The sequence below is a fragment of the Macadamia integrifolia genome, chromosome 8 (assembly GCF_013358625.1).
Source record: "Macadamia integrifolia cultivar HAES 741 chromosome 8, SCU_Mint_v3, whole genome shotgun sequence".
Lineage (NCBI taxonomy): Eukaryota > Viridiplantae > Streptophyta > Magnoliopsida > Proteales > Proteaceae > Macadamia > Macadamia integrifolia.
The window spans coordinates 20,493,757-20,519,570 of record NC_056564.1 but is presented as its reverse complement, the minus strand read 5'-3'; the positions used below and the strand labels follow the sequence as shown (position 1 = coordinate 20,519,570).

Genomic DNA, 25,814 nt, shown 5'->3' with positions numbered 1-25,814 from the left:
TCTGAGGAAATAGTGTATTTTTTGGACCGAGATGAGTGAAATTTCAAGACAAAATTATGGAAATGACAAATTTTGGAGAGATGACCGAAATTGTTTCTTTTTGTATTTTGTATGCAGTTTAATGCGAGATTTTGTCGAGTTTTAGAATCATGTATAGATCTATAGATTATTCCTTTTTTTTTTTGTCACAAATGCACCAGTAGTAACCCTGTATTACAGTTTTTATTAAAAATGGCTTGTAGTGTTTCTAATAGAAATAGGCCTCTAGAGATTATTTATGACAATGTAAACTCCCCTCCCTTACTTTATTGAAGCTCTTCTTGTCTGAGATAAAAAAAAAAAAAAATTGCATTCTTAACCCGAGTTATGGAAACACAGGAACTTCTACGTGCTCAGAGGTTAAGGCAATTGGTTCTGCTTTAGATTTTCCTGGAGGCATCTCAGGATAACGGGGTGGATGCATCATTCATCCTCTCAGCTCGGCTATCTTCTCACCTAGCATCATGCTATAGGGTTATTGCTCCTAGAAATTGTTGGGAATAATCCTACATTGACCAACTCTATCAACTCTGAGACTTTGGATGACTTCATAACCAATGGGCTTGACCGGCAAATTTCTTATCTGAATTGAATTGAATTGAATTGAATTGGATAATTAGCTTTGTCTGATGATTGGCGTGGATGAAGGGTGCGTTTGGTAACAATGTTTCGTGTCAAATCTGAGTTAAAAAATCGTTATATTCGATAAACCTATTTCAGAAATAGTTTCAACGAGACAAGGATGAGGGAGAGGGAATCAAACGGATGAGGTTTTTTTTTTTAAAAGTGTTTCTTAGTCTAATTTCATTGGGACAGGGATGAAAAAGACCACCAGTGATCAGCAGTGTCGTAGGGGATAAAAAAAACGAAGAGGGATCTCTCAGCTAGCAAAGGTGGAGAGAGAAACTGCTGATGTAGCCTCCACCGGTAGCTTATACTTTTACCCACCAGAAAAACGGTCTCTTTCACTTTCAGCACCAAAAGCAGAATTCCCATAGGTTCGTCAGCTGGTAACAAAGTAAATAGCGAGTCGGGCGAGGCATTTGGCATTTTGGTCCATTCGAACATACCTGAGAGTCAGCGACTGGGGAGGAACTATCCGAGTTTAGAAGGCACCTCCCCTGTCTATGAACCCTAATTGACATCGTTTAACTTCTCAGACCACAATGTGGCAAGATTCATGTGTCGTTGACTGGCTTCCTACATGGTTGCACTACCCAGTGCCGTTTTTCGAGTTTTGGCATATCCGAATTTCTCTGTTGGTATTAAGAGAAATCTACCATTTGTCTGGTTTCAGTCTTTCTAGATATGGATCCAAACTCTCAGGTATCTCCTTATCTCCATGAAAGTTCGAAATTCGTTATTTCACTCTTGAGTTTCAGAGTTCGAGATCATGTTAGAACCACTAGCTTCTTCCCACTTGGTTTGATCGATGTTGCATAATTTAAATGCTTTCTAATGAAAATTTCGGGATATTAGATCCTACTTATATTAATTCCTAGCATTTTCTTGCAGGAAGTCTGTGGTAGTTCCCATTCTTCTGCCTCTACAAAGCTTCTGTTGTACTCTTACTGGCAAAGCCCATGTTCATGGCGCGTCTGGTTCGCTTTAAACCTAAAGGGTACTTGTATTGTATATGCTTAGATGTTTCTTTGGTAGCCTGTTTTTGACAGCTAGAATAGATGTAGTCCAGTTTTGTTATTAACATTGATTTGGTTAATGGTTATGTTTTGCCTTCCTTAACTTAGGTTTTCATTGTTATTTTTCTGCTTTATCTACTTTGGTAGTTTAGCGTTCTATGCTATGAATCAGAACTGGGAACCATGAAATGAATGATATACTGATGCAGAGTTATGATCTTTATTTTTCAATTGATTTTATTTTATTTTTAATAAATTCTTGGATTTTGTAGGACTCACTTATGAGTACAAAGCGGTAGATCTACTAAATGGAGAGCACTTTAGCCTAGGTGATTTTGAGTTTTCCTTAATTGTAGTAGTTGTTGCAAAATATGCTAAAGAAAATTTGAGAATATCCAACTTATCCAGGGATTTGAAAAAAGGAATCAGGGATTGATTCAGTCAGTGTCGATTCCGGACTTGAATCAACCTGAATTGACTGGAAAGTGAACATAATTGGCAGGGATTGGCCGTAATCGGTCACTACACCGCCGATTCTGATCCGACTCAGTATTTAATGTACATATAATCTCTCTCCTCATTTAAGCATAAGGTAGATATTTAATTGACCTTGCTTTAGTGTACATAAATAGTTGTTTTTATTTAATGTACATATGTTTGATAATATAGCCATGCATGCGGAATAGGAATAAATTGCATCTAGTATCTGAAGTTTGACAAGTCCCCAGTGGAATCGCCACTGTGAGGGTAGCGGGCCTCGGATCGGAGATATCCCTGTCAGGGGGAAGGTCTCCGGGATTCGAGCATTCTCTCCTCTCTCTTGATATCCTTTGGTGGATAAGGTTTGCAGAATAGGAATAAATTGCATCTAGTATTGGAAATACGATTCCAACGATATATGGTTCGTCAAAATCAGACTTGCGGATCTCCAGTAATTATTCCCGGCATTTCCAAAGATTTTTTTGACATTTCCGTATTTTTTCCAGAAATTCTCCCTACAGTCGGTTTTCTGTTAAAAATCCCACTTTTTGAGAAAAGATTCCATTTGTCAGAAAATATCTTCTCCACTCTTAAAAGTAAGAAAATATTTTGTCCACTTTCACAAGCAAGAGAAAATCTTCACCATTTTCAAAAATGTCACATCACACTTTATGTCATATCACATCACACTTTATGTTATGTCATTGGTCTTTACCTACTAGGTAAAAATTAGGTGTCATTACCTCATTAATTAAAATTCTCCAGACAGTCGGGTTTTCTACTAAAAATTTTTTCGACAGTCGGATTTTCTGCGAAAAATCCCATTTTTTGAGAAAATGTTCCATTTGTCAGAAAATATCTTCTCCACTTTCAAAAGCAAGAAGATATCTTGTCCACTTTCACAAGAAAATATCTTCACAATTTTCAAAAATATCACATCACACTTTATGTCATGTCACTGGTCTTTATCCACTGGGTAAAAATTAGGTCTCATCACCTCATTGATTTCAAAAAACTATAAATACCCCCTTTTACTTGTAAAAGGACACCAAAGACTCTCTTAAGAGCAACCCCTTTCTTGTAGGAGCTCTGCCCTCTCTCCTCCTCCTTCTCTTCCTCTTTGAGCTTCTTCGGGCCTTTGAAGTGATCTTCGTAAAGATCCAAAGTTCTGTTGGATCTTCGAAGTGTTCTTCGGGGTTTTGAAGAACTTCAATCCAAGTTTTAGTTCGATCCATTTTTTGCCAAAAAATAGAAAGTTTTTAGCTTCCCTCTTTGAGTGCTTTTGTTTTTTGTTTTTGCCAAAAAAGGAAAGTTTCAAGCTGAAGCTCTGTCTGAGTGCCTGAATTTGATATCTACATTATGCTTAAATGAGGAGAGAGATTATACCTGAATTTGACCCTTGTTTCGGGCCAAAGAGGGATGGGCCCGTGGTTGATGTTGAATTTTCTTGTAGATTCTCTCGGCTCGGGGAAAGATGGTTTTGAACTCCAACTTTCGGTTTCAGGAGATGTTGATTATGGTTATCTGTGGACATAGGTCTGACTTTGGATTGGCTTGTTTGTTGACTGTTGATTCCGGCAGAGCTTCCGCTAGGGATGGGCTACTTTTGGAAAGATTCCAGGGGCACTTGGGCAAAGCTTCCGCTGGGGCTGACTATTTTTGGAAAAGATTCCAGGCGCACTCGGGCAGAGCTTCCTCTGTGGATGGATTATGGAAGACTAGGCTGAGGTGGCACTCGGACAGGGCTTCGGCTTGAAACTTTCATTTTTTGGCAAAAAAACAAAAACACTAAAAGGGGAAAGCTAAAAAATTTCCATTTTTGGCAAAAAATGGATCGAACTAAAACTTGGATTGAAGTTCTTCAAAACCCCAAAGAACACTTCGAAGATCTGAGTAGAACTTCGGATCTTTACGAAGTTTGCTTCGAAGGCCTGAAGAAATTCAAAGGGGAAAGGAAGGAGAAGAAGAGAGGGCAGAGCTCCTACAAGAAAGGGGTTGCTCTTAAGAGTCTTTGGTGTCTTTATACAAGTGAAAGGGGGTTATTTATAGTTTTTTGAAATTAATGAGGTGATGACACCTAATTTTTACCCAGTGGGTAAAGACCAGTGACATGACATAAAGTGTGATGTGATATTTTTGAAAATGGTGAAGATATTTTCTTGCTTGTGAAAGTGGACAAGATGTTTTCTTGCTTTTGAAAGTGGAGAAGATATTTTCTGGAAAATGAAATCTTTTCTCAAAAAGTGGGATTTTTAGTAGAAAACCTGACTGTCGAAAAATTTTTTAGCAGAAAATCCTACTGTCGGGAGAATTTTAATCAATGAGGTAATGATACCTAATTTTTACCTAGTGGGTAAAGACCAATGACATGACATAAAGTGTGATGTGACATTTTTGAAAATGGTGAAGATTTTCTCTTGCTAGTGAAAGTGGACAAGATGTTTTCTTACTTTTGAAAGTGGAGAAGATATTTTCTGGCAAATGGAATCTTTTCTCAAAAAGTGGGATTTTTACCAGAAAACCCGAGTGTTGGGGGAGTTTCTGGAAAAAATACGGAAATGTCGAAAAATCTGTGGAAGCCAGGAATGACTTTCGAGAATGATTACGGGAGATCCGTAAGTCTGATTTTGATGCACCATATATCGTTGGAATCGTATTTTCGAGTACTATCCATTCGTACGGTCACTTTTGACCTGATTCCTTCGCATATGAAAAGTAAAAATTGGACCCTCTTTCCTCCCGCATCGGGTTTTAGGGTTTTTGGGTAAATCATGGTTTGGGTAGGTTTGGGAATGGTTAAGGATGGATTACCACTGTCAAGCATCTCTGTTGATTGGAAGTGAGTTCGCGTCCACCGTCCTTGTATTGTCATTGCCGGGTGAGGGTGACAAAATTGGGTGTCTACACTTAGCCACCACTGATTCTGATATAAATCAGCTGATTCACTGATCTGATTCCCTATTTTTAAAACCTGAACTTATCTCAACCGCTAAACCCTTGAATGAAGCAACCACGTACAATTGGAGAGCTTGATACACAAACACTTGGTGGGGGCTGGGTCATGTCATCCGTTACTCTTCTTAAGATCGTAGTCACCTCCTTATAGTGCAATATGGACGAATCGATTTCCAACATGGAACAACTTCTTAAGCCTTCTTGTAGTTCTTACATTCACTCAATGGGCCACGTTAGGACACACTTAGGTTGTGCTCAATCAACCAAAAGAATGGAACAAAGAGAACTCTCAAAACAGTAAGCAAAAGAAAACCAGAGAGAGAGAGAGCAAATGATTATGAGAGAGGTAATGGAACACTAGGAATATATTCCCTAGTGTCAGGGACACCCTCTATTTATAAAGGAGAATGCCCCTTGGAAACACCTATCCAAAAGAACCCAAAGTATATGTTTCTCTGAAAGAGAAGACACCGAAAACTAGCTATTGTTGGCATCCAATGCATGGGTTTAATATCGTTATCGAGATTGGGATATGTCTTGGCTGATACTGATCCAATATTGATCCAGATCAGCCCAGATTGGACAGTTTTACCCTTGTTTTCATTAAAAATCATTTTTTGACCCTTGATCCGATAGTAATTCACGATTCAAGACCGGCCAGGAATCGGTATCGGCCTATGCCGATACTGGTATGGATTGGACGATTCGGCCGATCTGATACTGATTACTAAAACCATGGTCCAATGCATATGGACGGTATGCAATGAAAGATCACTGGCAATGTGTCAGATGATGCTCATCCGATGTAGGTAAACCTTGTTCAATGTTCAACACATAATAGTTGGCATTAGAAGAAACAAATCTGACATCGGAAAAACCCTATGCGACGTTAGCAAAAGGAAAACTAGAGTCAAGTCCTGAGCAAAAAGAACCATATACACCAAGGCCTCGCGACGCCATGACCTGGCTTGGTGTGCATGCACGCGTGAGGAAATTAACCCTGAACCTCCCTTGAGACAAGAGATCATAGGGTGCCTTTCTTCCAAAGAATGCTATCCTTTTAGTTCCCATTATACAATGTGAACCACACTCCTTTCTCTTTCATAAGTAATGTGGGACTAAACATTTCCCAGTATTTAAAAAGGAAAAACAAAAGAGGTATTTTGAAACTTCTATTTCTTTTTATCAATTCATTTAATACAACAGTAGTATTGCTCTGGTGCACTAAAAGTAATATCTATAATATATGCATTTGGTCCAAGCCAAGTTTTCACGCAGGCATGCCTATTATTAGTGTGTAAGCATGCATATACATGTGAACTTAGTTGGCAAGACCTTAAACATTTCATTCCTGACTTGCAGAATTTGAGCGTCTGAACCCTCTTCACTATGTTCCAGTGTTAGTGGATGGTGATGTTGTGGTTGGAGACTCTTTCGCCATCTTGTTGGTTAGTGGACATGAGAATTAACTTTTTCAATATTTAATGGCTTTTTAAAATCCCAAGTGATTGAGGTAGTGCTTATTCTTTCGTGTTATTATTGTTTTTGAAAAGTATTTGGAAGAGAAATATCCCCAAAATGCTCTTTTGCCATCTGATCCTAAGGGCAGTGCTCTTAATCTCCAGGTAAGTTTCAAAGTATTCTTCATTTCAAGTCCTTTGATACTCTTCTCTCATTTTTTTTTGGTGGGTTGATCACTGTTTCTTCAAAAATTTATGCACATGCTCTGTACTTGCTTGTATAGAATGTCTGACCTGCCAGGTGAGTTCCAAGTGAAATGTCAGTTATGCCCTGGCTTCTGAAAAAATTAGACCCATTTTCTCTTTCCATATCAATTTATAGATTCTTGCTTGTTGGCATCCATTGCACCCAGAAAAGAATTGAATTGTGCTCTCTAGTGAAAGTCGGTGTGTATTTGTCAGCTCTTTCTTCACGGCTTTTGAGTTTCCGTATAGAATTCTCCTACATGTTAAGATGCCATGGGTTGTAGAAACCAAGAAGTTTTAATCGTTGAGACCATTCATTTTGGTGGCTTGCAATGTAACAAAAATTTCCAATGTTATATTGGGACACTACTAAAGTTGTGGCAAAGGGGGGAGAGTATGAGCTAAATCACTTTCTATGATCCTCAGCAACGACTTTAGAGTATCTGTAAGGTTTACAGTTGAGAGAATGGGGTATCACCGTAACACGTTAACTTTTGTAGTGTTCCCAACTTGCCGCCTATATTCTAAAAAGGCTTTTGTGTTAGCAGGCAGCAAGTATTGTTAGCTCTAGCATTCATCCCCGGCATCTAATGTCACTTTTGGTATGTTATCCTTGCCTGCGATGAATTTACAGTCATCATGCAGCGTCTTAATTGTGAAATTCATGATACTTTAATCTTGTAGTTACCTGGGCCTCTTTACTCTGTAGGAATACATTGAAGAAAAAGCTGGTCCTGGAGTACGACTCTTGTGGACTGAAAATCATATGGGAAAAGGTTTTGATGGTAAGTGTCTCTTTGATATGTTCCACCTAGTGCTGAAAATATCTCTGCTGTCTCATGGGCTGAACATCAAATGGATGTATTGGAATAAAACCCAACAGCAATTAGGTTACACTATTCTACGGTCCTACACACAAACAGAATCGCAGGACTCACATCAGCAGGGTATATGTCTCAAATAATCACCTATCTAGGGTTTGAATTTGGCTCAAACCTCAACCAGGTAAAGTCAACTATTAGAACTTGAAAACCCTCGAAGTTAAGTAAAGATCCAACATCTGGATTCAAAGTTATTGACAGAAAAATGGAAATAGTGACTAGTTCCAGAATTAGAAACATTGCTGTAACTTCACTCCTTGCCACAGAACTGTATAAGAATACAAATTGATTTACCATTCAATGGGTAGAACATAATACGTTAAATTCAATTCAATCCAATGGCTAGATTGCGTAAACCAACAACCTCATAGAAATAGTAACTGTGGACACAAATTGGAAACTACTTGCAACTATCAGACCACAGGTCCGAACAGTCCCAAACTAATATCGAAGGCAGTGCTTGGTTGTCTCTTGGAATTCCCAAATTTTGTCACCAAGCCAGTGATTAGATAATGGAGTATCAGTCACTTGGGATTAGCAGTCAAGAACATCATAATAGTTAATTGTAAGCTACTTCTATCAACAGAAAAGTTTAATTTCCAATATTGATGGAATATCACAGCATAGGAGCCAACAATCATTTTACTTGTAGAAATCAGTCCTATCACTCACCTTGATGTGCAGGACAGTATAAAGATAACAGAATAAACCAAATAGAAGAAAAAGATATGGAAGAGCCTCTCACTACACCTTGCTACTTTCTCATCAGCACCACTAGTCTCCCACTATGTTTTTTGCCTCCCACAGAACTTTCGCATCACACAAGAAGAACACAGCAAAATTCCATGGAAAATTCTATCTAAAAATCGTGGAGGTATGTCAAGAGACCCCTCTTCTATTAATACTTGCAATACACAATAGCTTGATCCCCCCTCTTGCCTGGAGAGGGAAATCTTTAAAAGATAGTTTTCAACTAAATTAGAAACTAGACACAATATGTGACCTAGCTTCTAGATACTCTACAAAATAGAAAGAATCCCGCATTAGTAACTAATACTAACATAAAGAGATCTCTAAATCAAGCAACAAATTCAGCTTTATCCCAACTAAATGGTGTCGGCTACATTGATCCGAGCAAAGACAAATAGATCTCTAAATCAAAATAGAAATGAAATGGAAACTAATTAAAGGTCTCCCAGGCAAGATTAAATGGAATATCTTTATGGGCCCAAACTTGGCCCATAAAGACTTGGGCCTATGCTGCCTGGCCAGGTTGGGCTACTTGGCTTGATGGGCTGGCTGGATGATGGCTAGCTGGGCTACTGGGCTGATGGATAGATGGATCTTCTTGCACATGTACTGTTTAGCAAACCTTGGATCTGCATCAAGATGTGATAGTCTCAATCATATAAATCGGTTAGTTTCCTCAAAGATTTTCTTGGGAGGAACAAAACCTGGGTTAGTTTCCTCAAAGATTTTAAACCTCCACATGTACTGAATACCTACCCAGTTTATGCAATAGACGGCAACAGGTTTCCTACCTGTTCCCTGTGGAAGGAAAAACACTTCCATATTTATCTTGAACACATTCAATGCTGATGTCAAGGCAGAGTACACATTTGATAGAACAAAATTCTGGACAAATTCAAGCCACTCTGCCCTTCAACAGAAATATGAACGGTGGTTGTAATTTTCTAAGGTCTAGTTTTTGTAGTAGGACTCATGGTTTTAAGTATCTCCGATACCGATACGATACCCTCCGATACGTATCTTAAATTTAGTCGGCCGATACGATACACACCGATACGATACATTGAATTTTTTAAATCATTTCGTATCGATATATATCCTACAATACATACCGATATGCATCAATACACCACTAATACACATCGATACGATACGACATGCCTCGATACGACTCTATGAAAAATATAAAATTGAGGTAAAATGTACGTTTCGGTATGTATTGGTACGTATCGGTATGTATCGATCGGTACGTATCGGTATATATCAGCACGTATCGGTGAGTATCAATATATATATCGGTACGTATCGGTGAATATCGATACGTATCGCCTCTACGGTCATATAATGGCCAATATGGGTAATTTTTCAGAAAAAAAAAATGATTTTTTGAAGGGTTTTTGTTTCAAAGTTGCTGTCAGTCATATTTCTCTCTAACTAAAGTGGAAATCAAGGTTGGAAACAAGGATTTTACATTTATGGGACAACTACAGACCTTGAATTCTTAGTACGATACCCTCAATTTAGTGTTTATGCATAATACATGTTATCAATAGCTTTTTTTAACAAATTCTTTATGCAAAAGTGTTTAAAAAATATTTCCTATCCATTTATGTGTGTATCTTTAGCGTATCTTAGTGTATCTCCGATACGATACGATACCCTCCGATACGTATCTTAATTTTGGCCGACCGATACGGCGACCGATACCGATACTTTAATCCTTGAGTAGGACTAACTCCTTATGTTTGAAATTTGTATATGGGAGAGGGATAGGCAGACTGTCTATGTGCGGTAAGCTAGTGGTGGGACCAATTGGGGCACAGGATGGAGCATCATAGAGGAGGGGCAGGGAGGTCATTTTAAAGTGTGGAAGAGAGAGATAGACACAGAGGGTGCTAGCTCACGGTACACCGGCAGTGTGCACAGCCTGTTCTCTCTCTCTCTCTCTCTATATATATATATATACTAGCAAACTTGCACGCATTTGATAGGTGGTAGACAGAAAGTACTTTTAACCTATGAATTTTTAATATTTATGCTTGTAGAAAGTACTTTAAGTTTTAACTCATAAATATTTTTCCCAATTTTACACACACATAATTATTACAGGGAGTAGATTGGCCGCAAAAGAATTTGGCATTTTAAAAAGGTTCATTGAGGAAATGGTTCTTAATTAGTTTTGATATCCAAGTAGAAACTCATACTGTTCATTGACTCATGCAAACTTCCTCCCTCCAATAATAAGTTATCAAAATACCCATAAAGAATTAATCATTTGGATGGAGTTGTGTGAGGTCATGTTTGAGATGTAATTGAAACATGATTGAGTTCCCTCTTTTATGTTCTTATCTTTATCCTTTCAAGTCCTCTTGGAATAGGTCGCATGCATGATGCTCCATGACAAGATGGAAAGTGAATCAGACCTTCTAATAGAAACCATTCTCAAAAGATGGAATCTAGATTATTTTGATAAATTTCAAATATAGAAAATGTATAATTTAAGTGGCAAAGACCACAACACTGGTTAAGATAGGAAGTCTTTAAATTGGCCCAGTTCTCTTTTTAGTTACCAAGCCAAACAGTGAAATAATAGTTGGTGAAGAGAGATGCAAAGTACAAGGCATACTAAATCAAGTTGAAAGCAAAGGTAATGAATAAACCATCTTCATATGTCTACACCGCGCATAGATTTTCAATTAAAAAAAATAGGAAATTACAGAAATCAAACTCCAAAAGAATAATCTATAAAATAATGAAATTTCTGCCTGCAGATTCTGCAAAACAAATCAGTGCATGGACCTTTCAATTAAAAAATAAAAAAAGAAAAGAATCATGGAAATATAAAGAAATCAAACTCAAAAACAATAACCTAGAAAAACATAGGAAATTACTGAAGGATGAATTCAGGTAGATCATTCAGTTGCTTACCTTGATGCGAAATAGAGCTGTAAGAAAGGTTTCTTCGACAAAACCGACTTCAGAAGAAAGGGTCTTTCGGCCTCTTATGCCTTGTCTTGTCTCATCTCATGTTGTCTCTTTTCTGCAAGGGCCAAGGGAGAGTTAACCAAGATGGAACCCATTTGGTTTCCTCAACTAATAGTTCAATTAGTTAACCAAGATGAACAAAATAAATTCTCGTTCAGCCTAAAGTCCTCTTCAGCCCCCCTAAGCAAAGACCGAGAGAGAGAGAGAGAGAGAGAGAGAGAGAGAGAGAGAGAGAGAGAGAGAGAGAGAGAGAGAGAGAGAGAGAGAGAGATCTTACCTTGAGGTAGAGAACTGGTGAAGTTCTAGAGGCTTTTGGGTTGCAAATGACGGTTGGGAACACAGCGCATGAGGGAGATATGATCGACCGTTGAGAGCCAGAAAAATGAGAGAGGTGGTCTCCCTTCTTGGAGGCTTATAGTTGTGTTGTGTCTTTTGGTGGTTTACCTACTAGGAGGCTTTTAGGTTGCAAACGATGGTTGGGAACACTGTGCACGAGAGAGACCTTTCTTCTTCTAAAGTTTCGTTTGGATTTTTTGTTGGTCAGAGAGACCTTTCTTCTTCTTCTATCGTTTTCCCTCCTAGAGCAGGGATTCTTCTATTCGTTATATATTTTAAATATTTAGTTTTTATATAAAAGAATAATAAAAAAATATTTCTGGAATTAAAGCTATGTTGGGGTAACCACGAGGTGAGGTGGCAAGCCAGATTAAGGATTTCATATGGATCCGTATTATTTCCCAACCCCCCAATAATGATCCCACAATTTGATTCCTTAATTCCTAATTATTAGGGATTTCCCTTTCTACTCTACGTTTAGGGAAAAGAGAGATAATTATGGAAAGTGGGGAGGGAGAAACGTTAGAGGATGAATTATTAGGGATTTTTACTTCCCCCTTTATCCTCCAGGTTTAGGGAAAGGAGAGAGGGAGAATTATGGAGACTGGGGAGGGGGAAACGTTAGAGGATGGGGGAGTTTTTTTTTTTTTTTAAATAATTATAATTATGGAGAGAGAGAGAGGAGCAATAGGAAGAATGCCCACATGGGTTATTATGTATCATTTTTTCTCTTCCATTTGGAGGGGTTTTTTGGTCAGAAAGTTTTTTTTTTGTAGATATCAATGGCTCTTTTTGTCTTTTTGAAAAAGTATACCAAAGACATGGAGCACGGGCTTTTTAATAGTAGTATGATATATGCACAATTGTACCATTCCAGATTTCTGTCTGCTACTCTGAACTGTCTTCTACTGTTTGAACAGGTCTTGAGAAGTTGCTGAAAGAATTCAATGGCAGATATGCTACAGGAGATGAAGTATACATGGTCTGTTCTGGTACTGTATACTCTCGTCATTATCAAAGCTTAGTTGAACTATTTTACTTACCTTGAGCTAACCGAACTATTTCATAACCAACAGCTGGCTTCTGCTTCATTGATTGTTTTTAAATATTCTGAATCATTTCCTAGTTGATGACCTTAGTGTTGTGAATTTCATTCAAAATCTGATAGAGTACTTGATAATAAATTATTTTCTCTGGATAGAATCGAACTAACCAACGAATATTTGTTTTAATCTCTATGCAGGCTGATGTTTTTCTAGCACCACAAATTTGTATAGCAATCAGAAGGTTCAACCTTGATATGGTGAAGTCCTTTCCTGATTGCCCCCCTTTTTCTTTATTAATATTATTAATAAGTTCAAGAGACCAATAGCGTATGCTGATACTGTTGCAATGCGAAATATTAAAAAACAAGATGCCAAAATGGAATGACATATAGAACTCTATATCTGAACTCCCACTATTTCAAGCTCACTGGGCAACTCGTTACCATACATGTGGCTCCAAGGAATTAGGTACTCATACTGGAAGCAACAAATCTGTCCTGGTTTAATAAGTCTTGCTGGCTCCAATTGGCCCTGTCTTTTGTTTTCTGCATCCTTTTACCACCTTTGGATCACCTTCTGTTGATATAGAGCTTATTTCCATCAAACTTTCCACCTCTGAACCTTGAAGCTTCACTCAAACATAAAGACTTGAAGCATATTTTATTTCATGATCAATTGGACAGAGATGATACAATCAATTATACTGATGTATTTAAACCATCTTATACCAATCTTATATAACTAAGCCTATCTGAAAAAAACAAGATATCCTATAAGGATCTACTAATATTATGCAAGTTCTGCTTCTAGGCACTGGTTTAGCTCTATTAGCCATCCTTTGTTAAATCATTTTCTTTTTGATGCAGTCCAAATTTCCAACTTTAAGTAGGATCTATGAAGCTTATAAAGTTCTACCAGCATTCCAAGCTTCTCTGCCAGAAAGACAACCTGATGCTATTGTGCAGTAGGATGCATTATCGTCTCCATGATGTCCAGCAATATATTTTGCATACATATACTGGCTTATCTGAACTGATACATTATTTAAGCATTTATGAATTATTTCCATCAATCTTCTATGGGAAGGGTATCAGATCCTTCAACTATTCAAGAGTATAGACAATAAAATAAAATGGAAAGAAATGTTACAAAAATTTCATATTTTTCCATTTACTTTCTCTGGGGATGCTTAGTGATATTTTGAGAACCATAATTAAAATTACCAGAAGCTGTATGCTACTATGGGTTTAAGTATTCTTATTACGTGGAAACTTGGCAACATTTGAAATATATTATTGGAAATGATTCTTATGGATATTTATTTTGAACTTCACCAATCTATTAAAAAGCTTTTGATACTGTCTAGCCAACCAATCAAAGACGTAAAGACTACTGTTAGACGATGACTGGAAAACTACAATCGTAGTCACTGGTTCTTTTTTTCCTCTGTGGTTTCATGTACTTTCATCTATATGTTTACCTACGTATATGATTGTTACTAGGAAGTAGGCACTTTATATGAATTATCAGTCTTTGATATTGAGGGGCAAAGCCACCCCCTCCCATTCATAAGATTTTGTGCAATTTCTCCACCTTCCATCCCCCTCTTCCCCCTGTGGAAAAAAGAAAGCCTTGCATATGTTTGCTCTTTCGATAAAATCTTGATGGTGAAGACCTCCACTTAGCAGACATTAAGGGATATAGGTCAGAACACTGATTTTACTAGAAGACATTTTGAAGTCGGAAATGGGGGTGACATTTCGTTAGATCATAGAGGTTAGGTATATCAACCTTTAGCTGCTACTAGATATTGTGGATTTAAACACTGCCATATCTGGAGAACTGGGGTGCCATAACATGAAAACATAATGGTAGCATGGTTGGTTGTAGCCAGCACATGTACACACTACTTCCACCTTGGTTTCCCTTGCAGTCAATGTGGCTATATTTCCTGTGGTCTATTGTCCTGCTGCATTATATCTGTTGGGATGGATTTCTAAAACTTGGTACCCTTGAAATAAATTTTGGCAACTGAAAACATAGTATGAGCCTATGAGACATGGGAGTAAGAGATTTCTATCTTCATGGAATGATGACAGTTGTTCTTTGACCGCTAAGGTTGGTCAGGAAGTTTGAGAAAGCTGCCACTTCTTCAGTTTTCAGGTTCACATATTGTTCTGCTATTTGTTGCTTTCAGACTCACAGGGAGGATAATTTTGCACATTGACGTAGATTCGCTTTCCTCTCTTCCTGTTAGAGGCTGACTCAGAATTTTATGCTGGGATTATTCGTGTGGATCGGCACACCATTGCTAAGGTACCAAGGCAGTCTTCATTCGGCAGGAGAGGATCCAGTTTTCTTGTCATCATGGAACTGAAATGAGGAAGCCAGGTTCGGAGAAATTGAGGTAATTGACAGTTTTTTTTGGTTTCAGTGGATTTTTAGAACTTAAGACATGTGCTGGTTTTTTATTTTTTGGGTTTGGGAGGGTGGTGGTGGGGGGGAGTGGGATATCATGTTATTATAGCAGTTGACTCAGTTTCATAATTTCAAGGATCAGGGTCAGATCGGATTGGCCATGCTGCCCAATACTGGCTGATTCCATCCCTTTTGGAAATTGGATTGAAAGAAGGCTGAATCAGCCATGGTTCAAGAAATCAGGAGTGGAGTATAGGTATGGATATTTCCTCCCTCTCCCTACCGTAAGCTTAATGTTGATGCATCTTGGAGTAAGGATCAAAGAGGGGGATTAGGAATCATGATCAGAGACCACCTGGGGCATCCATGTTTCGCAAAGTCTAAGCCAGCAGTTTTTAGTAATATTCTTCTAGATGAGGCAATGACTGTTAGAAGTGGAATGTTGGAGGCATTCTCTAATAGGCTGATAGCATGGAACGGTTTATAGTGGAGACGGATTGCAAAGAGCTCGTTTCTTACATCATTGGAACATCACCAAACATTCTATTATTTGTGTAGCCTGTGACTGGGGACATCTTATTATATTTGTCTACTTATTTTCTCTCATGTACTTTTAGTATGTTCCTAGGGAAATAAAAAAGTTAGCTGATTCCCTAGCCTGGAAGGTGTTGTCATTAATGTGTATGACAGTTTGGCCTAATTCCACTCCATGGTTGATGGAGTCTTGTACCTTGTCAATTTTTTTTTTTTGGTAAAAAAACAATCATATTCAACTGAGTATTAAAAACTCATTGGCGTAGAGTTACAAGCCTCCAACAACCATGGAGTGGAAATAGGCCATACTGTCGTACATGTCATTGACAGAGCCTTCCTGGCTAGGGAGTCAACTATCATGTTAATCTCTCTAGGAATTTTCTCAAAGTTACATTAACTGAAATAAAGAGGTTAAATGAAGAATATCTTCCATTATAGGCTGCACACCATTGGAATGTTGGTAGATGCATGGTTTAGGAAAGCATACAACTCTTGACAATCCGATTCTACCATAAAAATTTCCATACTAACCAACAGCTTCCACCAGGTTACTTCGAATTACCATTGGCTCCCTTAACGAAATGCTATTGAAATTGGATGGTTCCGACTTCGCCAGGCATGGTCTTTCCAAATGATCAAGAATCACCATACCAAGGCCTCCCTTTTGTTGATCCTAAACCCAAGCTACATCTGTGTTGAGTTTGTAGAACCAAAGAGGAGGTAGGCATAACTGAGTTACTTGCAGAATTGTTGTCAATTCCCTGCTGAAGCAGTAGTGGATGATGGAGGTTGAGCCTGCAAAAATTGTGTGAGCCTTCTTTGTTGTCTCAATAATATCTTATGGTGTCCACTTTTTAATGGTAAATAAAAGGTCATTTCTTGCTCTCCATAGATACCACTTGATGAAGCTGGAAATTCCTAAACACTCCTGACTGACTCTCTTGCTACGTTAAAAATGTCCCAAATTTGAATGAGATTACACTGTTAATTCAGCTACTGAATTGACTATGTGATAAAGAACACCCGTACCATACTAGACTACTTGCAATAAAAGGACGTTTTAGAAGTATATGATTTGGATGCTCTATACCTTCGGTTGTGACTGAAAATTCACCATTGGCTCTGAGAGAGATCTTCAAAAGAGAACGGCCGAGGGATACTCTGGCCGGAACTCTCTGATGCCAACGTTAGTTTTCAGACAACAATAATGATGGGGAGCAGTGGAGAGAGAGGGAGAGAGAGAGATTGACTTATTTCTTTTATTCATTCTTTCTCTTTTATAGGATATGTGTAATGAAAACCCTAATTCCAATAAGGGGTAAAATTCCTTATTTACTCTTGTGGGTAGGGGGCTTGAGTCGGTGGAAAGTCCCTTGCTTTTATGTTTGACTCTTTTGAATGCCACTTGTCCTACCCCTATGAGCATTAAAAAGTGTTCATCGTTCTTGTAGGTGACGAGATGACAGAGTCAACCGCTTTAGAAGTGTTCAGCTATTTTACTCTTTTGTCCGTACTTGGCCTGAATCAGTTGTAGCTCTCTGCCAAAGTGTCTCCCTGTAAGCATGTGAATGGGTGGGGCTTGGGTAAACAGCAATGTACTGAATCTGGGTATACCAATTTGGGATGTGGCTACGGGTGGTGCATTCAAGTTGGAGGCCATGGAAAGGGTGTTAAGGCCATGTTGAAATGTAGCTACGGCTGATGGAATGGGTGATGAAATAGGTGATGTGGCTACTAGTGATGGAATGGGTGCATTTTGGTTCACAACCTGATTGTTAGATATACATGGATTTAGGATAGAGGAGTTCTGGAAATTGGGTCAATGGTAGTTGGAAAGGAGAGGCCGAGTGAGTCATCATGGATCTGGCTTCCTTGCCAGAGATGGTGGCATTAGATAACTGAGGAACAAGGGATAGCAATAGATTTGCTAACTACCTATTTTGAAGGAGATGATCTGGTAAGGATATCATACCATTCGGCATATCAAGGCTGACTGAGGGTTGCATACCTTGGATAAGAACTGCTTTGAGAGGGACCCCCATGGATGCTGCTAGTTGTAGAGCAAACTTATCTCAAGCTTTGGAAACATTATATCCTCAATATCATCATCAACAGAACATCCTCCTCTGGATCCATATCAGTTTGTTCATCCGGCACTCTCGAGACAGGTGGTACACCCCTTTGATCTTCTTCCATAGCAGTTGGTATACAGGAGAGACTTGCTGGAAAAATTAGGAGTTACGCATTGAAACAAAACATTCACGAGAAAGGTTTTAGCAAGGTTTCAAGTATACAGAATCAAAATTGGTTTGAAACCTAGAAATTGAAGTAAAGATTTTTTTTTCTTAAAATCGGTGGTTTTATAGTTATATATTCAACAAGTTTTAGGGATCTTGTTGCTACAAAAGGTATGTTTCCTTCCTTTTCTGTGTTCTCAAACCGTTTGAGTACTTGTAGCAGCAAGATCCCCCAAAAAAATTGCACCCCCTAAATAAATAATGCAAGCATACCTTGAAGCAGTTTGTGTTCTCAAACCATCTAAGTACTTGTAACCTTCTTTTGATTGATCCGTGTTCTTATTCTAAAAAGTTCTTTTAAGTCGAGTAAAAAAACTTTTTAGAATAAGAAAACGGAGCAATCAACAGTCACAGGCAATATCTCGAAAATTGGATTGGGATCCTCCGATGAATTTTAATTTGGGAGGAGAATGGAATGAATGATGGGCAAATTTAGATCATCGAAAGAGGTCCATTTGGATTGATCAATTGGCTAAGGAGTTTCATCTCTGAAACTTCAGAATTGGTTAAAAGATACGAAAGAGTTGTGTGGTTTTGGAAATAAATGAATCAGAAATAGATATGTTGAAAAGGAGGATTAATTTCTGAGTCTCACAGTGAAGGATGAAGCAGAGGAGTGATGCGAGTGGTGGAAGGAGGAAGCAACGTTCGCAATTCAGTTAAATCAATTAAATGAAGAAGGAAGGTACGCCGTACGTACAATTGAAATTTGGGTTCTATTATTGCTACGGTTATCAAACGGTTTCATATCGGTTATTTGGCATGGTTTCCGTTCGGTTTAAGATAGAGAAAGAGAATGCATAAATCAAAACCGAACTGTATTGAGAATAGTAACCTATTTTCAATACAAAAACCGGTTCGGTATAATTTCGGTTTCTATTCGGTTTTGACCTGATAAAAAAACTGAAATATTAAGAAAAAAAAAATCTGCGGAAAGAGGAAACGATAGAATTAGGACTAAGTGAAGAGAAGAGAAGAGAAGAGAAGAGAAGAAATGAGTGATATTATTAAAAAATTTAAAGGTGAGGGATTGATTATGAAAAAATTCAAGTGCAATGTGGTTTGGTTATATTACTATAGGAGAAAGAAAAAACACTACCTAATCGTGCGCTTGTGTGGCCAAACACATGAGTGGTAAAATGATGATCCTACCCCCTATTGTTGGATGCTTAGATACACACTTCCATTGTCCCTTGGGTTCGTACAAGGACCACATGATTAGGTAGTGTTCTCTCTTCTATTTATTATAATTTATATATATATATATATGTACAAATGTACTAGACATTCGGCTCCTCCAATTAATTGGGTGTCCAATTAGTGATTTAAGAGCTAGGAGGACCTTAGACATACATCCCAATATATGGACACATATCCTTAGGTCTTTCCAACGTTAGATCACAAATTGACCACCCAATTAATTAGAGAATCTTTTTCTATAAGATTGACTTGTCCGTTCCTTTTTGGCTCAACTAGACTTTTTGGTTAAAAAAAAAAAGAAAAAAAAAAACTTTCTGGACTTTTCCCTAGGGTTCTTGAATATGAAGGTTCAATGCTTGACCGACCTCCCCATTGCGAGGTTCTTCTAAAATGGATAAAGGATAAGGAATGCCTGAGAGGATCAAAATCGTCTGCGGTGAGTGAATCTGGCAGAGGCGTATCGAAAGCCTCTACGGCGTCATTTTTTGGTGGAGACTGGCTGAGATGCCGACACATGGCCTGGTGGATTGGTACCTCTCTTGGTTTAAAAACTTGGTTTTGAAATCGCACCGGGTCGACCAAAACCCCAAAATAAGGGCTCGATTTCCCCTTCTCTCTGTTATATATTCTCTCTTTTTACCTGTGATTTCTCACTTCTAGGGTTTATTTGAATAGGAACCAAAACCCCAAACTAGAATCTCTGAGGAATTCGCCTGACGAAAACCCTAGACCAGAAGGAATGAGCCCGATGAAAACCCCATACTAATTTGGATCAGTATCGAATTTAATGTAACATTCTCCGATTGCAACACTTGGTTTTGGGGATTAGAAATAATTGTAAAAAAAATTGATAAAAGTATTAGATTGGTATCTTTCTCAACCAATACCGATTCAGACCACTTAATCCTTCCATAATGAAAATAGACTAAATTTATGGGAACTCGCCACCCTCTAATGGAGGAATGGGACCATGTAAAGTATTGATTTTAATTTTTAATTAATTTGAAAAAAGTTTAGTATGCTACAAGTGAAAAGGAGGGATAATCTCAGTATTTAAAAGGAGCAGGGGAGAAAGAGATATAAAAGTCTAAAAACAGGGGAGTATTAGAAAAAAAAGTAAAAGAATTTTAATAAATATAGGCCAAGTGTAGGAGAGTGACAAAAAATTTCCCTATCTTTAATCGCTATTGATGCTCATATATATTTTATCGAAGTAATTATTTTCTGCAATAAGTATGGTGGTGTGTGAGCATCAGATGGCTAAGAACTTCTAAACACTTGTCCTGAAGTCCTCTCGACCATCCGATGCTCACATGTTTTCACACTTTATCCTGGATTTGTTAGATCACAAAAACAGTGACCCCTATTTGACATATTTTGACTTTCAGACCACAGTGAGCCAAGAGCCATGAGCCATGAGCCATGAGCCATGAGCCATTGACCGTCTAGCTTTGGCTTCCTAGTTCTTACAGGCTACAAGGCTACACTCCCCATTGTCGTGTTTGGAGTCTGAACTTCGGGCAGCACCTCATTTCTCTGTTGGGGTGTGTGTGTGTGTGTGTGTGTGTGTGTGAGAGAGAGAGAGAGAGAGAGAGAGAGATCTTCCATTTCTGGTTTCAGTCTTTCTCGATATGGATCCAAACTCTCAGGTAGATAGATATCTTCCTTCAATCTATAAAAATTTGAAAACTCTGTCTATTTAATTAAAATTCGAAGTCTTTAGAGTTCAAGATTGTGTTTTTAGTAGCTTCTTTCCATTTAATTCGATCGATGTTGCATAATCTATCTCAAATTCTAATTTTGGAGCATAAGATCCCACTTAAATTAATTCCCATAATTTTCTTTCAGGAAGTTTCTGGTAGTTTCCAATCTTCTTCCTCTCAAAAGCTTCTGTTGTACTCTTACTGGCAAAGCTCATGTTCATGGCGCGTTCGCTTCGCTTTAAACCTAAAGGGTATTTGTATTTATATACTTTGAGATGTCTCTTTAATAGCTGGTTTTTGAAATCTTTGATAGGGGTAAGTCCATTTTTGTTATCAACTTTGATTTGATTAATGGTTATGAACTACGTTTTCTTTTTTTGGGATAAATTCTTGGATTTTGTAGGATTGACTTACGAGTACAAAGCAGTAGATCTCTCAAAAGGAGAGCACTTTAGCCCAGGTGAATTTCAATTTAATCTTTGTAGTATAGTTCTGGTAAGCTAAAAGTGATATCTATAATATATTTGGTCCAAACAGGAGGCTTGGGATGCACTAGTAAGGAGGAGTGAAAGCAAAGGGGCAGGACTAAAATGATCACAGGAGAAGTAGTGAGGAAAGACATGCATAGTTTAGGACTTGTCCCAAATATGATGTCGAATAGAGCTGATTAGAGGGCAAGGACTCATGTAGCCAACTTACTGAGATGCTGTTGTGTTGCTGTGTTCCTTTCCTTTTACCAGTTTTATTATTGTTTTTGTCTTTGGACGGATCCATATAGTCAACCCATTTAGTTGTGATAAGGCTGAGTTGTTGTAAGCATATATATATATATATAATGTGAACTTAGTTGGCTCGACCTCAAACATTTCATGACTGGATTGCAGAGTTTGAACGTTTGAACCCTCTTCACTATGTTCCAGTGCTAGTGGATGGTGATGTGGTGGTTGGAGACTCCTTAGCTATCTTGCTGGTTAGTTGACTTGAGAATCAACTTTCCTAATGTTTTATGGCTTTTTAAAACCACCAAGTGACTGAATCAGTTCTAAATCTTATTCGTTACTGTTGTTGAATGGAACAAGTATTTGGAAGAGAAGTATCCCCAAAATGCTCTTTTGCCACCTGATCTTAAGGGCAGAGCTCTAAATCTCCAGGTAAGTTTCAAAGTGTTCTTTATTTCAAGTAAAGCCCTTCAATACGAAAACAATTTGGGGGGTTTTTTTTTGGGGGGGGGGGGTGTGGGAGGGTTGGTAGTTGGTAGTTGGTAGGGAAAAGAAAAAGAAGTTGCCAAGGGCAGTCTATTTCCTTGTGGAATTAGTTTTTGAGGATGATACATTCTTATAAATTCAATAACCTGAATCACTGTTTTGTCAAACAAATTTTGCACATACTCTGTACTTTCTTGTATAGAATGTCTGACCTGTTCAGGCAAGTTCCAAATGAAATATCAATTATGCCCCAGCTACTGACTTTAGGTGTAGTACCTTTAAGGCTGCATGCACATTGGTGGTACAAATCAAGTGAAAAACTTGAATCTTTCTATTTGGATCCGCAGGATCTAACAGTATTAATTGCCCATTTTCTCTTTCATGCTTGTTGGAACCATTACACATATACACCCAGAAAAGAATTGAATTGTGCCTTTCTGGTGTAAGTCAGTGCATATTGTCAGCTACTGTATAAAAGGCTTGTACAGGTTAAGATGCCATGGGTTGCAGAACCCAAGCCAGTTATAACCAGTTAAGCCATTCATTTTGGTGACTTGAAGCGTAAGAAAAAATTCCCATGTTGTGGTACAGAGTGGAGACTGGAGAGTATGAGCTAAAAATCACTTTGATCCTCTGCAGCCATTTGTTACGAAAACTGTAGTGTTCGCACTTTTGGAGAATAGGTATCACATTAACTTTTGTAGTTTTCTTAACTTCCCACCAGTATTCTAAGAAGACCATTGTCTTAACAGGCAGCAAGTATTGTTGGATCTGGCATTCAGCCTCTGCATATGATGTCACTTCTGGTATGTTGCCCTTGCCTATGATGCATTTACAATAATCATGCCGTGTCTTAATTGTGTAATTTATGATATTTCCATCTTTAGTTACATTGGCCTCTTATTTCTGTAGAAATACATAGAAGAAAAAGCTGGTCCAGGAGAGCGAATCTTGTGGACTAAAAATCATATTGGAAAAGGTTTTGCTGGTAATTTTTTCTTCTATATGTTCCACCTAGTGCTGAAAATATCTTTACTATCTCATCGGGTGAATATCCAATCATAAAAATAGGTTATTTTGCTTGAAGATTTTCTTGGGAGGTCCAAAACATCCACATGTACTGACTGACTACCTACCCAGTATATGAAATAAACAGGAACAGGTAACCTCCCTGTTCCTTGAGGAAGAAAAAGCATTTCTGTGTTTTTCTTGAAGACTTGAACACATTCAATGCTTATGGCAGTCCATCCAATAATCTGCCTATTTTCTCAACTAGATAGAGTGGGTTAATCCATCTGCCTAGGTGGGTAAAATATTCCCAACACTGAAGCTCCAAGTACATGGTCTCTTCAATAACCACCTAAAAAAGGCCAAAACCTGAGGCCTGTTGAGTAAAAACAAAGGTCTACTGTGGACTGATTTTTTTATTCATTTTTTCATGGGGCGGGAAGTTGTGGACAACAGACTACGGAGTACTGGATATGTAGCCCAAGTGTGGAATCTCCCTTGCCCTTAAACATCAAATATACGAAGAAAAAGCTTCCATCTTGGGAGATACATGTCAAGGCAGAGTACACATTTGATAGAACAAAATTTTGAAGAAATTCAAGCCACTGTGACTCAGCCCTTCAATAGAAACATTAAAGGTACTAGTAATTTTTAAGGAAAATTGTTTTTAAGTAGGACTAACTCCTTATATTTTAATTATGCATTATTTATTGTCTAGTTATAATTATCACCATTGATAGATTATGGAAATCAATGAACAGTCTAACTCTTACATAATATGCAATTACTGAATCACGGATTACTGTATTGACATTTTGAAATTTCATTTATTTAGTTGTGGGCCTTGTGGCATTAACCTGATGATGTATGGTTTTCGCTACCAACTTTAAGGAAAATATCTATATGTTGTAGGTTTCAAGCATGTTCTCGCCATTTCTTTATATTCATTCTTTAGTTGTACCATACTGTATTTCTATCTGCTACGCTGAACTGTCTTTTACTGTTTGAACAGCTCTTGAGGAGTTGCTGAAAGATTTTAATGGAAGATATGCTACAGGAGAGGAAGTATACATGGTCTGTTCTAGCGCATATGCTCCCATCATTATCTAAGCTTAGTTGAACTCTTTCACTTACCTTCAATGGTATCAAACTTCGTGTCTATTAGCAAAAATTCCTGGCGTTTGACTCCTTACCCCCCTTAAGAATTTAGTCATACACTATAAAGGTATCCTACATAATCAATGGAACAGTTAGATAATTGGTTAATATGGATCATGCTCGGCTGAGACCAGAAATAAAAGTAAGATTGCCCGAAATTTACAAGGTAATATTTCCATTTACTCATCCTAAGAGGAGCCCCCTTTGAAACCAGAAAAAGATTTTCATAACCAAACAGCTGGCTTCTGCTTCATTAATTGTCTTTAAAATTTTCTGAATCACTCCTGGTTGATGACGAAGCGTTCGGAATTTTCACGCAAAGTCTGACAGAAGTACTTATTAGAAAATTATTTTCTTTGATTAGGATCGAACTAATTTTTGTTTAATCTGTATGCAGGCTGATGTTTTTCTAGCCCCACAGATCAGTATAGCTATCACAAGGTTCAACATTGATATGGTTAAGTCCTTTCCTGATTTTTCTCTTTTTCTTTATTAATATTATTAATAAAGTCCAGAGACCAATAGCCTATGTTGACACTGTTGAAATCCAAAATTTTAAAAAACAGGATGCACTACTCCTCCACTTTGATAATCAAACAGACGAGAATAATCCTAGCCCACCTCTGGAAATGCAGTAACTTATAGACTCTATATCTGAACTTCCACCCTGTCAAGATTATTGGGCCACTCATTGCTAGACATGCGGCTCCATGGAATGAGGTATTCATAGTGGAAGCCAAAAATCTGGCTTAGTTTAACAAGTCTTGCTGGCTCCAATGGCCCCTGCTTTTCGATTGCAGACATCCTTTTACCACCTTTGGATCTCCCTCTGCTAATCTAGACTTCACTTCCATCAAACTTGCCACCTCTGAACCTCGAATCTCCACTCAAACATAAATACTGGAAGGATATTTTATTTCATGATCAATTGGATAGAGATGATACATAAATCAATTGTAATTATGTGTTTAAACTATCTTAGACCAATCTTATATATCTGAGGAAATAGGAGATATCCTATTGAGGATCTACTAATATTAAACAAGTTCCACTCTTAGGAAATGTTTAGCTCTAATAGTCATCATTTGACCTTAAATCATTTTCCCTTTAATGCAGTCCAAATTCCCAACTTTAAGTAGGATCTATGAAGCTTATAAAGTTTTGCCAGCATTCCAAGCTTCTCTGCCAGAAAGACAACCTGATGCTATTGTACAGTAAGGATGCGTTCTCCTCTCCATATTCATGATGTCTAGTGGTATATTTTACATACATATAATGGCTTATCTGAAGTCTGAACTGATACTTACATCAGAATCATTGCTAGCCACTGTTCATGGTTTCTGTATAAACATAATCATCCCTATAAAATAAAAGGGCAAGAAATGTTACTTTCTCTGGGAATAGATATATTGAGAACTATAATTTAAGTAAACATTGAGAACTATAATTTAAGTAAACAGATCCTTTTTGGTA

At 37.9% G+C, this 25,814-nt stretch overlaps 1 protein-coding gene across 13 annotated transcripts; it reads left to right on the top strand.

Moving 5' to 3' along the window:
* The first annotated feature begins 873 nt into the window (after positions 1–873).
* LOC122085744 (glutathione S-transferase 2-like) lies at positions 874–25,814 on the top strand. Of its 13 annotated transcripts, none has more exons than XM_042654298.1 (13): positions 887–1,365; positions 1,555–1,660; positions 1,952–2,008; positions 6,477–6,562; positions 6,668–6,739; positions 7,369–7,422; positions 7,530–7,605; positions 12,693–12,754; positions 13,016–13,075; positions 13,685–15,225; positions 15,379–15,492; positions 16,318–16,578; positions 17,222–18,117. In XM_042654298.1, the coding sequence occupies exons 1-10, from the start codon at positions 1,348–1,350 to the stop codon at positions 13,784–13,786; spliced, it is 693 nt and encodes a 230-aa protein (XP_042510232.1). In that variant the 5' UTR covers positions 887–1,347; the 3' UTR covers positions 13,787–15,225; positions 15,379–15,492; positions 16,318–16,578; positions 17,222–18,117. The 13 variants fall into 13 exon arrangements, with proteins under 13 accessions (XP_042510239.1, XP_042510238.1, XP_042510237.1 ...); XM_042654301.1 differs by having other exon boundaries at positions 15,373–15,492; XM_042654303.1 differs by having other exon boundaries at positions 881–1,365; positions 15,016–15,225; positions 15,379–16,578.